Source organism: Odocoileus virginianus, chromosome 5, assembly GCF_023699985.2.
Source record: "Odocoileus virginianus isolate 20LAN1187 ecotype Illinois chromosome 5, Ovbor_1.2, whole genome shotgun sequence".
Lineage (NCBI taxonomy): Eukaryota > Metazoa > Chordata > Mammalia > Artiodactyla > Cervidae > Odocoileus > Odocoileus virginianus.
Window position 1 is genome coordinate 70,516,795 of NC_069678.1, and position 14,218 is coordinate 70,531,012.

A 14,218-nucleotide genomic window follows, 5' to 3' on the forward strand; every position below is an offset into this window, starting at 1 on the left:
AACCTACAATTACTGTACTACTGTTTACTTCTCCTTAAGATCTGTTATTATTTGCTTAATGCATTTTGGTGCCTCTGTGTTGGGAACATACATACTTATGATTGTAGGGAAATGGCAACCCACTCCAGTATTCTTGCCGAGAAAATGCTATGGATAGAGGAGCCTAGCAGCTTACAGTTCATGGGATCACAAAGAGTCAGACACGACTGAGTAACTGAACACATAATCTCTTGATACACTGATCCCTTTATCATTATACAATGACCCTTTTTGTCTCATTATACTTTTTGACTTGAAGTCTACTTTGTCTGATATGTGTGGTTATGCTCACCTTCTTTTGGTTTCCAATTACTTGAAGTATCATCATCCATCATTTCCTTTTAGCCATTCTGTGTCTTTAAAGCTAAAAAGTGTTCTGTAGAACACATATAATTGGGTTTTGTTTTTTTTTTAATCCATCCAGCCACTCTGTGCCTTTGGATTGGTGAATTCAATGCATTTACATTTAGGGTGACTATTTGACATGTAAGAACATACTACTGCCATATTGTCCTTTATCTTTTATTATTTTACTGCTCCACTATTTCTTCTTCTGTTTCTGCATAGCTGGTGGTTTTTCATAGTGATTTTCTCAGTCTCCCATTTTTAAAAAATATTTCATTCTCCACTCTAGATTTTTTTATGGTTACCATGAAAGTTATATAAAACTTATCATAGATGAAAGTTATTTTTCTGCTGATAGCAACTTATCTTCATTTGCCTATAAAGGTTCCATTCTTTAGCTCTTTCCTTTTTACATTTTTGACATCACAAATTACCTTTCTTATGATGTGATTACAAGTTGTAGTAGCTATACTTCATTTCCTTTAATTTCTGTGCTATAATTAGGATAAATATATTAAATATTAAATTATATTAAATATATTATTGCAAAAAGTTACTTTACTATCATCATAATCAGAGTTGTATACTTTCATCTTTTGTGCACTTTCAACTTGAAGAGCTCTTCTCAACATTTCCTGTAAAGCCGGTCTATTGGTGATTAACTCAGTTTTTGTCTGGGAAAGCCCATATTTCTCCTTCATATATGAAGAATAATTTTGCCAGATTGAGTATTCTTGGTTGGCAGCTTTTATCTTTCAACATTTTGAATATTTCACTCTACTCTCTCCTAGCCTACAGAGTTTCTCCTAATAAATCTGCTGATAGCCTAATGAGGGTAATTCTGTAGGTTACTATTTTTCCTTGCAGTCTTTAAAGTTATCATTAACTTTTGTCAGTTTTAATATAATATGTCTTGGAGAATGTCTTTTTGTGTTTAAATAAGTAGAGGTTCTATTAGCTTTGTGGATGTGTATATCCAGTTCCTTCTCCAGGTTTGGAAAGTTCTCAGCTATTATTTCTTTAACACACTCTCTGTTCCCTTATCCCTCTCTTCTTCCTTTGGCTCACCAGATGAAGTCAGAGAGTTTTTGCAATTTCTTCACTTTTTAAAAATCTTATTTTTCTTTCTCTCTCTGCCATCTGAATCATCTCTAGATCCCTGCCCTTGAGCTTGCTAATTCTTCCATGTGACCTGCTCTATTTCCATTGCATTGTAATTCTTAATCTAATTTATTGAGTTCTTTAGCTCCATAATTTTTTGGTTTCTTTTTAGAATTTCAGTCGCTTGGGTAAAGCACTCCTTCCATTTATTAATTTATTCCTGAGATCACTGTATTGCCTAAGTTTTCCTACAGCTCACTGAATTTCATTTTAATAGCTATAAAGTTAGATCACAATATTCCAGGTCTTTGGGTTTGGTTGTAGGAAAACTGTCACTTTCTTCTTGTGATAACAAGATTACAATGATATTCTCCCATAGTGCTTGATGAAATGAGACTTTGCTCTCACATTTGAAGTAGCAAAGATTTTTCTTTATTTAGGCAAGATTTTGCTTACTTTACTCCTAACAATTTAGTAGGTTGGCAATTAGAAGTCTTCCTTTTGTTTTCCAGAAGGTAGTGGTATAGCACAGGTTATTATTATTATTATTTTCATTTCTCTTACCAGTACAAGGTTGGCAGTTGGGAATGTGCATCAACAACAAACATAAGTTGGCAGAGAAAATAAAAGAGGAGAGGGTAGCTGGTAGCACACTGGGGGAGATGTATGTTAATCTTTGGGCTCTGGGTGTGCCCACAACCTAGTAGAGGGATGCCCAAGTTTGGGGTGAGGGTCCCACCAGCCCATGGGTAGTCCTATGGCCAGAATCATAGGCCCAGTGGACAGGAGATGCTTTCTTTCAGTTCTCTTTGCCGTTTTCTCTTTCCTTTCGCTCTCTCCACAGCACTCTCCACAGAGACAGCAACAGGTCCCTCCAGCTGCGGCATGCACAGCTGGGCCAACCCCCACTCACCACCATCACCCTCCACTTCCTTTGCCAAAAAAGGTCTGTGCTGGCCCACTGCAGACCCACTGGCAACATTCCCTCACTCCACAGCCTTTTCTGCATTCCAATCCACCCACTTTCAGGTACAAAGATGGATGGATCTTGAGTGTCCTGGCATGTTATGCAGAAGATTTTTTTTTTTTTTTTTGGTTATGCATGTCCAATTAGATGTACATTGAAGGGGAGAGGAAAAAAATAAATAACTCATACCATCATGATACTGACATCACTTCAATCATAATTATTTTAAAGCCCATGTCTGATAGCTTTAATATCTGAATTCCTATGAGTTTTTTTTCTATTGTCTTGCCCTTGTTTCCTGGAAAGTTGAACACTGTGTGTGAAAAACTATAGAGAGCCCACTTGATTTTATTATCCTCCAGAGAATAAAGACAGGAGGCAGATCATCTTAATATGTCTAGTATTAAGCTGATTCTAAGGATTTCAGTCTTCAGGGGCTTGCAACCAAAAATCCAACTGCTTACCTGCGACTCTCCTCCTTGGTAAGTTATGAACTCCAACTGCTGTCTCCCCAGGATTCAAACTCTGCCTAGCTTTTCTGCCTTTTACCCACTGTTCTCTGTTTGGCTTCTTACATTTACCATCTTTACAAATAATCAAATGACTCAAAGAGAAAAGCCAAACAAAATGTCAGACTCACTCCAATGCATTTTTCTTCTCATAGGGATATCAACCACTCAAGTCCTGGCTGCCTTCAGATTTTTAATTTTCTCCAATTTCCAATTCCACCTTAACTAGAAAGTTGATGTGATGCAAGTTAGAAATCGTAGCCAGACAGGGAAGACAATCATATTACATGTGTAATCACATGTGTGTGTGTGTGTGTGTGTGTGTGTGTGTGTGTGTGTATCAATTCAGTTCACTGGCTCAGTCATGTCCGGCTCTTCGGGACTCATGACCTGCAGCTCGGCAGAATTCCCTGTCCATCACCAACTCCGGGAGCTTGCTCAAACTCATATCTATCGAGTCGGTGATGCCATCCAACCATCTCATCCTCTTTCGTCCCCTTCTTCTTTTGCCTTCGATCTTTTCCAGCATCAGGTTCTTTTCCAGATAAAATCTAGAAAAATATTCTTTACCATACCTCATATGGCATACTTTCTGAACTCCCCTAGTTACAATGATCATTCTCTGAATGAAATATAAGTGGCTAAGATTTTTTTCCAAATTGTGGAACCAAGAACTAAAGCCAATATTCAACATTTAGCTTAATACAAAGTACAGAACTATACTATTAATACCTCTACAACTATCTACTAACATGGTTCATCAATATCAATCTATATGTCTATTTTCTACCCAATAACAATCTTTACACTTAAGTATTCATAATATATACTTCAAAAATTCATGGTCAGATAAAACTTCAATATCTTAGAACTGCTATCAGCTGTTCTACTCTCTTATATACCTGCTTTTCAGTTTTGTTTTTACCCTAGATTTGACACTTATCCCTATCAAATTCTACCTAGCAATTCAAAGAGTCAATGCAAATTTAAATTCTCATTCTGTGATTTGTCTATAAATTATCTCATCTAGCTTTGTATTGTCCCAAATAGGAAATCTTACTATATGTATTAGAGTAAAGGACCAAGATTTCCCTCAGAATGACACCTAAGTTTTTTGGGAATAGTTGTTCAGCAGCAATAAGCCCTCTAAAGCACATTTCTTTATCTTAACCAAAAAGTTACTGTAAGACACAAAGCCAAATTTCTTACTAAAAGCAAATTAATAGTACATAGTATAACCATCATACTACTTAACTGTGAATTAGTAGAGCACTGAGAAGGCCTGGTATAAATCTGAGTAAAAGGCAGATTCATTATATCATATTTGACATAGAATTCAAACATGAGAGAAGAATCATTTAAGTAAATTCTGTTTTGAATATTTCCCTCTTCCTTCTTTCCAGATACTCCCAATTTGTAGTATCATTGCCACATTTTTGACAATGAAATAAACAGTTTGCTTAAAATCTTGTATAACTAAACATGGTAGGTCCTTAAGATATAATTGGTTCTATTATCTCATTAAGTCTGGCAGAACTCAACTCAATTATGGAATACACATTGTATCAAATTATGCTCCAACACATTAAAAACAAAACTTAAATAATATTTATGGTATTTATCAAGTAAAGTAAGAATGTAGAAAAAAAATTATGGCATACTTAAAACTTTAATTCCATTATTTTCAATTATGATAGCTATATAGCCATCTTATAACTAATTTATAATTTAGAAATTGAGATATTAAATGAGAATATATTGCTCACTATGTTTTTAATAGTGCATAAAATGTAAACACAAAATAATATGAAGAATAAAGATTTCAAAAGAAAGTATTTCAATAAATTAATACACTAACACTCAGGATAAGAGATGTTATAGCAAGATTTGATGATTCTATAAAAGCCATTTAAATAAACTAAGGGCAAATTTAAAAAAGGATTATTAACACTCAAAAATAAAATCACTACCAAAAGAAATACAGTAAAATTTATCAGAGGCACACCCCGTCAACCATAAGACACCACTTAAGCAAGAATACTGTTCCCTTGAAGGGGTGCAGGTTTCTATTATTAGCAGAGATAAGAGCTGCCTCAAATTCTTTCCTTAATAACACTATACTAAAAATAAAATGGTTGCCACTTTTCAAAATAAACACATTGCTTTGCATATGCATTTCAATGGTCTAAATAATAGATAAAAATCTATTTAACCTGATTCAAAGTGTTTTCTCTTACATTTGCAACTAATAAACACACCAGGGAGACTGGCTCTCACTTTCATAACACATTCAATATTTTAGGGGTCTTCTGCCACCCACTTTCTCATTTGAGATTAGATCTTCTGTTAGATCCAATTAAATTATCTACCTGGCTTCAAAATATTAACTACTTTCTCTATAAAGTACTTTCCCTATCATTAAGGAAACCACAAGAATCTCAGAAGAGTAAACACAACAGTATAATCACTACAAAGCAGTACAAACGCTTTAAGGAAAGCTAACATGGACTAATATTTTGGCGCATTAAAAAAAAAAATACAACTAGATAAAGCAGTGCTGTGTCAGCATGGGAAAGGGAGAAAGTCCACGGAATTGAAGTAAGTTCCTCAGTATATGATCAACTACAAAAATCCTTTCTAACTCACATAGATATGTGTGGAGAAAGAGTGCAGAAAGGCATTTTTAGCTCAGAGTCTACATTTTCCGAAGTTTGAAAAAAATTAACTGAGTGTATTATTTTGGTTCTACTCCAAGTAGAACCTTGACAACAAACTACACATAAAAACTGCCAGCTGCCGCTCACATTCTCCTCCCTTCCCCAGTTTTGCCTCCTTTATCCAAGAGTTCTGTGATCACTACCATGAGACCTGGAATAGATATCTGTTACCTGTTTGCATATATACATTGCATATATATACATGGTATACAGAAGAGGGTGATAAGTGAGCAGTGTCTGGAGAATTAGATTAACAAACATACACAAATGAAATATGAAAAAAGGCCAGAGAAAAATAAAACAGAACATAGTGAACCCTTTCTTCTCAACATCAAATAAATCCCGATCTCAGAACCACATCACAGATTATTCTCAGAGTTCAGCTAATTACAAGTTTAAGGCCATAATAGGGTCCATAAAAGTTAAGTACTTGTAATCTTCACCTACATTTTCTCCTGTATTACTCTCAAAAGTATAAAAGAACATATAAGTCTTATTCTCTTTTTCAGAGATCAAGTGACTTTGACTTGTAACAGCAAACTTCCACACAGGAGGCCTTCTAAATCCAGTATTCTCTATACTGTATAACATCCTGTCTTTGTGGACTTCCTCTGAATCTGTCCATCATTTATAATATTGTTTCCTATGGAAAAGTGTCTTTCAAGAATCAATCCATTACACAAAATGAACAAAATCCATTCAGCATTAAGGACAAAACACTGAAATCATAAAAATAAGATAAATCAGGTGCAAAAACCCCTAAATAGCATACTATTTACTTGATTATTTAAGAAAGATGAAGAATTCATTTTCATTCCAACATTAACAGTCTAGTATTTCAGAAAATATATAGCTTCATTAGTTGGAAGTATTGCTTAATAGCAGTTTAGAATTACTTATTTTCAGAAGTAAAACCAGTTCAGCTAGCAATTTATATGAACATCAACAGTTATTCCCATTTCATTCTTATTTTATTCATTTTCCATATTTGTGAAAAAACAAATTTCATGACTTAACCCAAAAAGATACTGGATTTTTAATATAAACACTAAAAACTAAATATCATATAGCACAAATGAGTAAATCATTAGGAACTTTCCAATGCAGGCAACCAAAACAATTGGGGCAAATTATTAAAGTTAAGTCTCAATGTTGCAATCAGAACCACAATCAGTAAACATTTATTATTAATAACACCTCACACAGGGTACAGGATTCACTCAAAATGGCCATGTATCTAGTCATCTCCACAACAGCCATCTATCTGTAAAGTAACTCATTTTCTCTTAAGCCATTTTATGTGCCTCAATTCATTTAATCCTTAAAAAAAACCTAGAATGTAGGTAGCCAAGTATTGTTATTGTCATTTTACAAAAGAAGAAATAAGCTCAAGGAAGTTTAATGGTTTCCCAAATTCATATAACTGGCAGTAGCATGAAATGAAAATCCCCAGCTAATGCCTTCTAAAACCAATGTTCTTTCATCCTAGGACATTGTTATTTTTAACAAATTCTTTTTAGTCTGATTACTGAAGGCCACTGGCAATCTTTAGTCAAAGTTATTTTCATAATGGGGATGGGGGAACCCTGAAATACCTGGTATTTTAAAGAAATCTGGGTTAAAAGTGTCAGAATTCAGTAAATTTATGGAATGGATTGAGACACAAGTGTAAAATTTATATGAAAATATAATTTTTAATCATCCATATGTAATTTACCTGCCTGCCAATGCAGGAGACTTATGAGACAGGGGTTCGATCCCTGGATGGGGAAGATCCCCTGGAGGAGGGAACGGCAACCCGCTCCAGTATTCTTGCCTGGAGACTCCCCATGGACAGAGGAGCCTAGCAGGCTACAGTCCATTGGGTTGCAAAGAGTGGGACAGACTTGCATCAGAGAACCCTAAATTTGCCACTTCTGCAACTTACTAGCACTGTGACTCTAGGCAAATTAAAGTATCTAATTCTCAATATCTACATTTGCAAAATGGAGATAATACCAAGTCCAGGATTACTTTGGGGAATAAATAAAACCCAAGTGCATATATAGTAAACATCAGTCAGTCAGTTCAGTCGCTCAGTCGTGTCTGACTCTTTGCGACCCCATGAATTGCAGCACACCAGGCCTTCCTGTCCATCACCAACTCATGGAGTTTACTCAAACCCATGTCCATCGAGTCAGTGATGCCATCCAACCATCTCATTCTGTGTCCCCTTCTCCTCCTGCCCCCAATCCATCCCAGCATCAGGGTCTTTTCCAATGAGTCAACTCTTCTAATATCAACTTAATCAAGTTGTAGCTTTTATCACTAAATTGTTAAAAATATGTTTCCCTTTTCTTTTGTTTTACATTACATCTTTATTTCAGCTCTGGTCTTCAGTAATTCAAACTTCTACTAAGCCAGAAAGAACAAATAAACGTATCCATTTTTTGAAATTAAATCTCCAAAAATCAGGTGCAAATAAATTTCACATTCCAGTGTTGTTGCTAAGGAGAAGAAGAAAACAAAGCCCAGAGAGGTTTCAAGTATTCTTTAGGGCCTTGACACTACAGTTCAGTTAAGCTGCTCAGTCATGTCCAACTCTTTGTGACCCCACGCACTGCAGCACGCCAGGCTTCCCTGTCCATCAGCAACTCCTGGAGCTTGCTCAAACTCATGTCCATAGAGTCTGTGATGCCATCCAACCATCTCCTCCTCTGTTGCCCCCTTCTTCTCCTGCCTTCAATCTTTCCCAGTATCAGGGTCTTTTCCAATGTCAGTTCTTCACATCAGGTGGTCAAAGTAATGGAGCTTCAGTTTCAGCATCACTCCTTCCAATAAATATTTAGGACTGATTTTCTTCAGGATGGACTGGTTTGATTTCCTTGCAGTTCAAGGGACTTGACACTACATGAGGGTCAAAAACAATGCCAGTGTGGGCCAGAAATACCACAGGTATAACTCTGAGGTCCACCAACTGACCAGGTAGTTGTCTGAGATCTAATTTATCACTTACGACTTGGTATTTATATTTCTAGGGCTTCCCAGGTGGCACAGTAGTAAAGAATTCAGGAGACACAGGAGACAGGAGTTCAGTCCCTGGGTTGAGAAGATCCCCTAGAGCAGGAAATGGCAACCCACTCTAGTATTCTTCCCTGAAAATTTCCATGGACAGAAGAATCCGGCAGGCTACAGTCCATGGAGCTGCGAAGAGCCGGATACAACTGAACAACTGAAAACAAGCTCTACATTTGCTTATCTTTCCTGTTATCTTACACAGAAGTGAAGACTTAATAAAATATTTACTTAATTTCTTGAAAGTCAATTCTGTGAGCCATTCACATAACTATTCGAAAAACAACAAAAAACAAAGCCTTGATGAGACCTTTCTGACTAGAAAAGGCTACTTTGACTGAAAGCATCCTATGAGATGGTTGGATGGCATCACCAACTTGATAGACATGAGTCTGAGCAAGCTCTGGGAGTTGGTGATAGACGGGAAGCCTGGTATGCTGCAGTCCATGGGGTTGCAAAGAGTCAGACACGATTGAGCGACTGAACTGAACTGATCCTATGGTGCACAATTGTAATGAAGAATAATGATTTCATAAATCAAATCTGTCAGTTCTCACCCTGAAAATACAAGCTTCTTTTTAAAATGTAATTACCATTATATTTAAAACACTTTTTTTTCTTCAACTGGTCTTTGTAGAACACATACACAAGACCTATTCTTCTAGAATTTCTATGACCGACATTACTTAGGTGAGAACTAAGCAAGTCTAATTACAAAAGTTCTTAAACAGCAGTTATACCTTACCTGGGAAAGAGTAAGAACCAAAACAGTACAAAGAAAAACATTCAAGTAGATAAAATGCACTACTTCAAACTCTGATAGCCAACATAATCTGTTTCCATAAGCACTCCCCTAATACTCTTACATTAGAACAATGGAGAAAAATCAACTCAATATTTTAAATAAGGTTTCAATTATTTATCAACAATTAGAAGGATTTCCACGTTTTTAAAAGTAGCTTTAAACAAATGCTATTACGTGAAAACTAGTTATTTCCATTTTTGTTCATTGTACCTAACTTTGATCTGTAAATTGATACATTAATAACTGAAGTTAAATTTTCAATATCTATAAATAACATAATAGCTAAAGAGAGAAGGCACATAAAATATTCAGCACTTCTCCATTTCCATGTTTTTATAGCCATATAAAACTAAACCATCTACTACTGTTTTTTAGTAGAAATTAAATTTATAAAGTCTAAATCAATAGCAAATCAAAATGTAAGTATTTTCTTTCTTTCTTTTTTTGTTAATGTAAGTATTTTCAATAAATGGCCCTGGAACAATTGGATATCCATATTCAAAAAGTTGACCTTAGAATCTCAACTTAGACCATACTCAAATGTTAACTCAAAATGAGTCCTAGATGTAAATATAAGAGCTAAAACAATAAACCTCTATTTAAAAAAAAAAAAATGTGAAGAAATCCTTGAAACCCAAAGCAAAGATTTCTTAAATATAACACCAAAAGCATCATCCATAAAAGGAAATAGTCAATAAGCAGGACCTCATAAAAATTCAAAACACATATACATGTCAGACAACTGACGTGAAGAAAATATCTGGATATTTCCAGAAAATATCTGGAAAATATCTGAAAATATCTGGATACAAGGAACTTGTATCCAGAATTTATAAAAAAATTCTTATAAACTCACCTTAACCAATCCAACAAATAACTAAAGATATGAAAAGACATTTCACCCAAGATACACAAATGGCTATTCAGTATATGAAAAGATGTTCAGTATCATCACTAGGAAAGCACAAGTTGAAACCCCAATGAGTTACCATTTCACACCTACCAGAAAAGTTATAAGAAGACAATAAACAAATGTCAGTGAGGATTTGGAGAAATAGGAACACTCATACATTATTGGTGGGATTGTAAAATGGTACAACCACTTTGGAAAAGTGTGCAGTTTCTCCAACAGATAAAAATAAAATTATGATACAAGCCAACAATTCTACTCTTAGGTATCTACCCAATATATATGAGAACATATATCCACAACAAAGACTTGCATACAACATTTGTGGTGGCATTATCTGTAACAGTCCCAAACTGAAACAGAGATCATCAACAAGTGACTGCATAGGCAAAATGTGGCATTTTCATGAGGTGGAATATTATTCAGCAATGAAAAGAAACCATGCTGTGTCATGCACGAACATAAAAAGCCTTGTTAAAGGAGTCAGACATGAGAGACTTCATATTCAATGATCTCATTTATAAGAAATGTCCAGAGAAAGCATATTTATTCAGACAGAAAACAGATTAACAGTTTCCTAGGACTAAGGGTTAACTATAAATGGCATGAGGGATTTTATTGTGGTGATGAAAATGTTATAAATCTATAAAATGGTTGTACCATTCAACAAAGTCACTAAAAATCACTGACTTGTACTACACATGATACATTTAGAATGGGTGACTTTTATATGTTAAACATGCTTGAAAAAAAGTTGTGTTTAAAAATAAACGTGCTTTTGTTTCTAGTCCCTTAAAGAATTACAATGGACCCTTGAACAACACTGGAGTTAGGGGCACTGGACCCCAGGAAGTTGAAAACTTGTGTATAACCTTATATTCAACCCTCAGTATTCATGGTTCCACATTTTAGGATTCAACCAACCTGGACTGTATAATACTGCAGTATTTATTTAGAGGAAAAAAGTAATCTGTTGTAAAAGTAGACCTCTGAAGTTCAAACTCATGCTGTTCAAGGGTCCACTGTAAATGAGTAAGTTTAGACTGCTGCAACTTACATAATTTTTATTAAGCAATTGTACTGATTCTAACTTTGGATGGGAGAGCACTGCCTAACTTTGGAGAGGAGCTCAAACAGTGTTAGGAAATCACCCCAGTTGGTTGCTCACTGGGATGGAGTCTTCCAGGAAAAGGATTTCTCATAAATCCAAGTACCTTCTGTTGGTTTATATTTTAAGTCAGTGCCTAAAAGCAGTTCAAGGATATACACAAAAAGAGATTTAAGCTGTCCTGTGACAATGGACCAAATGATCTAATGGGTATTTTAGCCAACATTCAGATTACACAAGAATTTTTTAAAAAACAACAATTTTTAACACAATTTGAAAAGGAACAGTATACATTATATAACCTGGAAAGTGAACATGCCTAGATGGTGAAGACTTGAGTGTATAACATCAAAACACAATAGTCCTTAGTAATGTCACAGCATTAATCCAGTTCCTGAATCTTCATATATTCACTCTAAATATATTCTCTTCACTTACCACTTTATGAGGTCTTGCAAACCTAAGCCAGGACTTCACAGCCCTCACAGGACTTGAACAGATTTTACAAACCTGAGGTCTTTACACAAATATCAGCCTATCAGTAAGGCCATGCCTGACAATCTCACTGAAAATTACTAACTGCACAAAACTCTGATTCATTTTTCTTCACAGCACTAAAAATACTACACACACACATACACACACATATATATACACATAGTGATTACTCTCTTCCCCTACTAGAATATAAGCACCACAAAAGGAAAAATTTTACTGATTTTGCTCCTAGGGTATCCCCATTACCTAGAACAGTGCCTGGCTCACTGTAGGCACTCAGTGTTTACTGAACAAAAGAAAGGGTATCAGACATGTGCAAGTAAATAAAAGCTGATTCCTGCCATCCGAATGAACGAGTCTCTTCTATCCACTTACAGCCTGGTCTCAAGGTTAAAATAGGATTTTTGGACGAACTGAAAGAGTAAGATTGATATATACATTACCATGTGTAAAACAGCTAGCTAGTGGGAAGCTAAGGTATGGCACAGGGAACTCAGCTGGGTGCTCTGTGATGACCTAGCAGGGTGGGAGGGAGACTCAAGAAGCAGGGAATACATGTATACTTGTAGCTGATTCACAATGTCATAGAGAAGAAACTAACACACAATTGTAATTTACTCTCATTTTAAAAACTTAAAATTTTTTCACTATTTTTTAAGGGAATAGAAGCCTCAATAAAATCTTCAAGCTGCCTACCAAACATTTTCCCAGCAAAATGAAAAAAGAAAAAAGAAACAACCCAAAGAAGTATTTTTAATAAGTTGGTTCTAGTTCTGGAGAGAGGACAAGTTAATTAATCCCACATGACTCTTATTAACAAGAAAAACACGAAAGTTCAATACTTAACTAGTAACCAGTAAAAAAAAAATCAAAGCAGCCTGTTTTTCTACACGCAAAATGAGATCCCATCACCTAAGAATACAGGGCTCAGCAGAGTATGTCTTAGCAGTTCTGGCTTCAGCCCTACATCCTCCAAGATCCAACACCCAAATCCCATTTTCCTCTCCCTCCATCCTAGAAGCCTTCCTAGAACCATTTTACACACACCAACCAAACTTCAGACCTCCCAGTTCTAACTAAGCCCTGACCCAACCCAGATGCATCCCAGCGTTTCCCACGGCCAGCAGAAAGACCCACCTACCTCGCGCCCCGGGATCCCCCCCTAGACTACCAGCCCCACTAATCCAGAGTCAGGGAGAACGCAGGAATCCAGACAGCAGCACTTCCTAGCCTGGCCAAAATTGGAGGACATTTTAGACCTTCATCCCGGTTCTGCCAATTTCGGTGTGACCTTGAACACGTCCCTCCGAGGGGGTCCCCATTTTCTCACGTTAAAGGCGAAGATAACACCTGCACCTGCTGTAATCACACGTGAAGCACTTAACGGGACACCTGGCACGAAATGGGAACTCCACCATCAGGACCTTGGGTCGTTCCCCAGCCCTATCCTTACAGCCTCCCAGCTGAAAGGCACCTCGCCCAACAACCCAGTCTCCGGGTTTCAGAGGGGGGCACTGAGGTCGGGCGGTAAAAGCCTGCTGGACGCCAGTCCCAGGACCCCGCGACGCCCCCGCCCGAGCCTCCTCGCCGGGCCCCCGCCGCTGCCGCGGGGCGAAGCGGTACCCACTGCCTTCCCTGGGCCCCCAGGTTCCGCGCGGCCCGGGCGCTGCCGCTCCACCTGCCGCCAGGCCCCGCCACCCGCTGCCCGCTCGCGGGCCGGCGCCCCAGGACTCCGGGGCTCGGCCTCCCGCGAGGCGCAGCGTACTCAACTCTTCACTTTGCCGAAGGTGCCGACGCCCAGCGTGTCGCCCAGCACGTAGTGGCCGATCTTCACCCGCCCGTCGTGCTTCTGCTTCTCAGCCATGTTCGGCGCGCGCAGCCTCGCTCCGCCGCCGCGGGATCCTGTGTGCGGCCGCCGCCGCCGCCTACCCACAGTGCAGCGGGCCCGCGGGGGGCGGGGGCCCGAGACTTGGGGACCAGGCGGGGCGGGGCGGGGGGAGGGGGGACGCGAGCAGGTCGGGGTCGGGGCGTGGGCGTGTGCGCGCCGAGGCCCCGTGGGCGGGCGTCAGGCCGGCGTGGGCCCGGGGCCAGGGCCCTGGGGGCGCAGTGGAGGGAGGGTGGGCGCTGGGTGCGGGGGAGGTCCGAGGCCCACAGGTGTGCGCGGA

General features: G+C 38.1%; 1 protein-coding gene across 3 annotated transcripts in view; it reads right to left on the minus strand.

The window, feature by feature from the left end:
• The window catches only part of PRKAA2 (protein kinase AMP-activated catalytic subunit alpha 2), a 73,012-nt gene extending 59,005 nt beyond the window's left edge, over positions 1 to 14,007 (minus strand). The window contains exon 1 of one of the 3 annotated variants that reach the window (XM_020904411.2): positions 13,824 to 14,003. In XM_020904411.2, the coding sequence (XP_020760070.2) occupies positions 13,824 to 13,917 (94 nt within the window). In that variant the 5' untranslated portion in view covers positions 13,918 to 14,003. Of the gene's footprint in view, positions 1 to 13,823 lie in introns of all 3 variants that reach the window. The other 2 variants (XM_070468113.1, XM_070468114.1) reach the window with 2 other exon arrangements.
• Between the last annotated feature and the right edge of the window lie 211 nt (positions 14,008 to 14,218).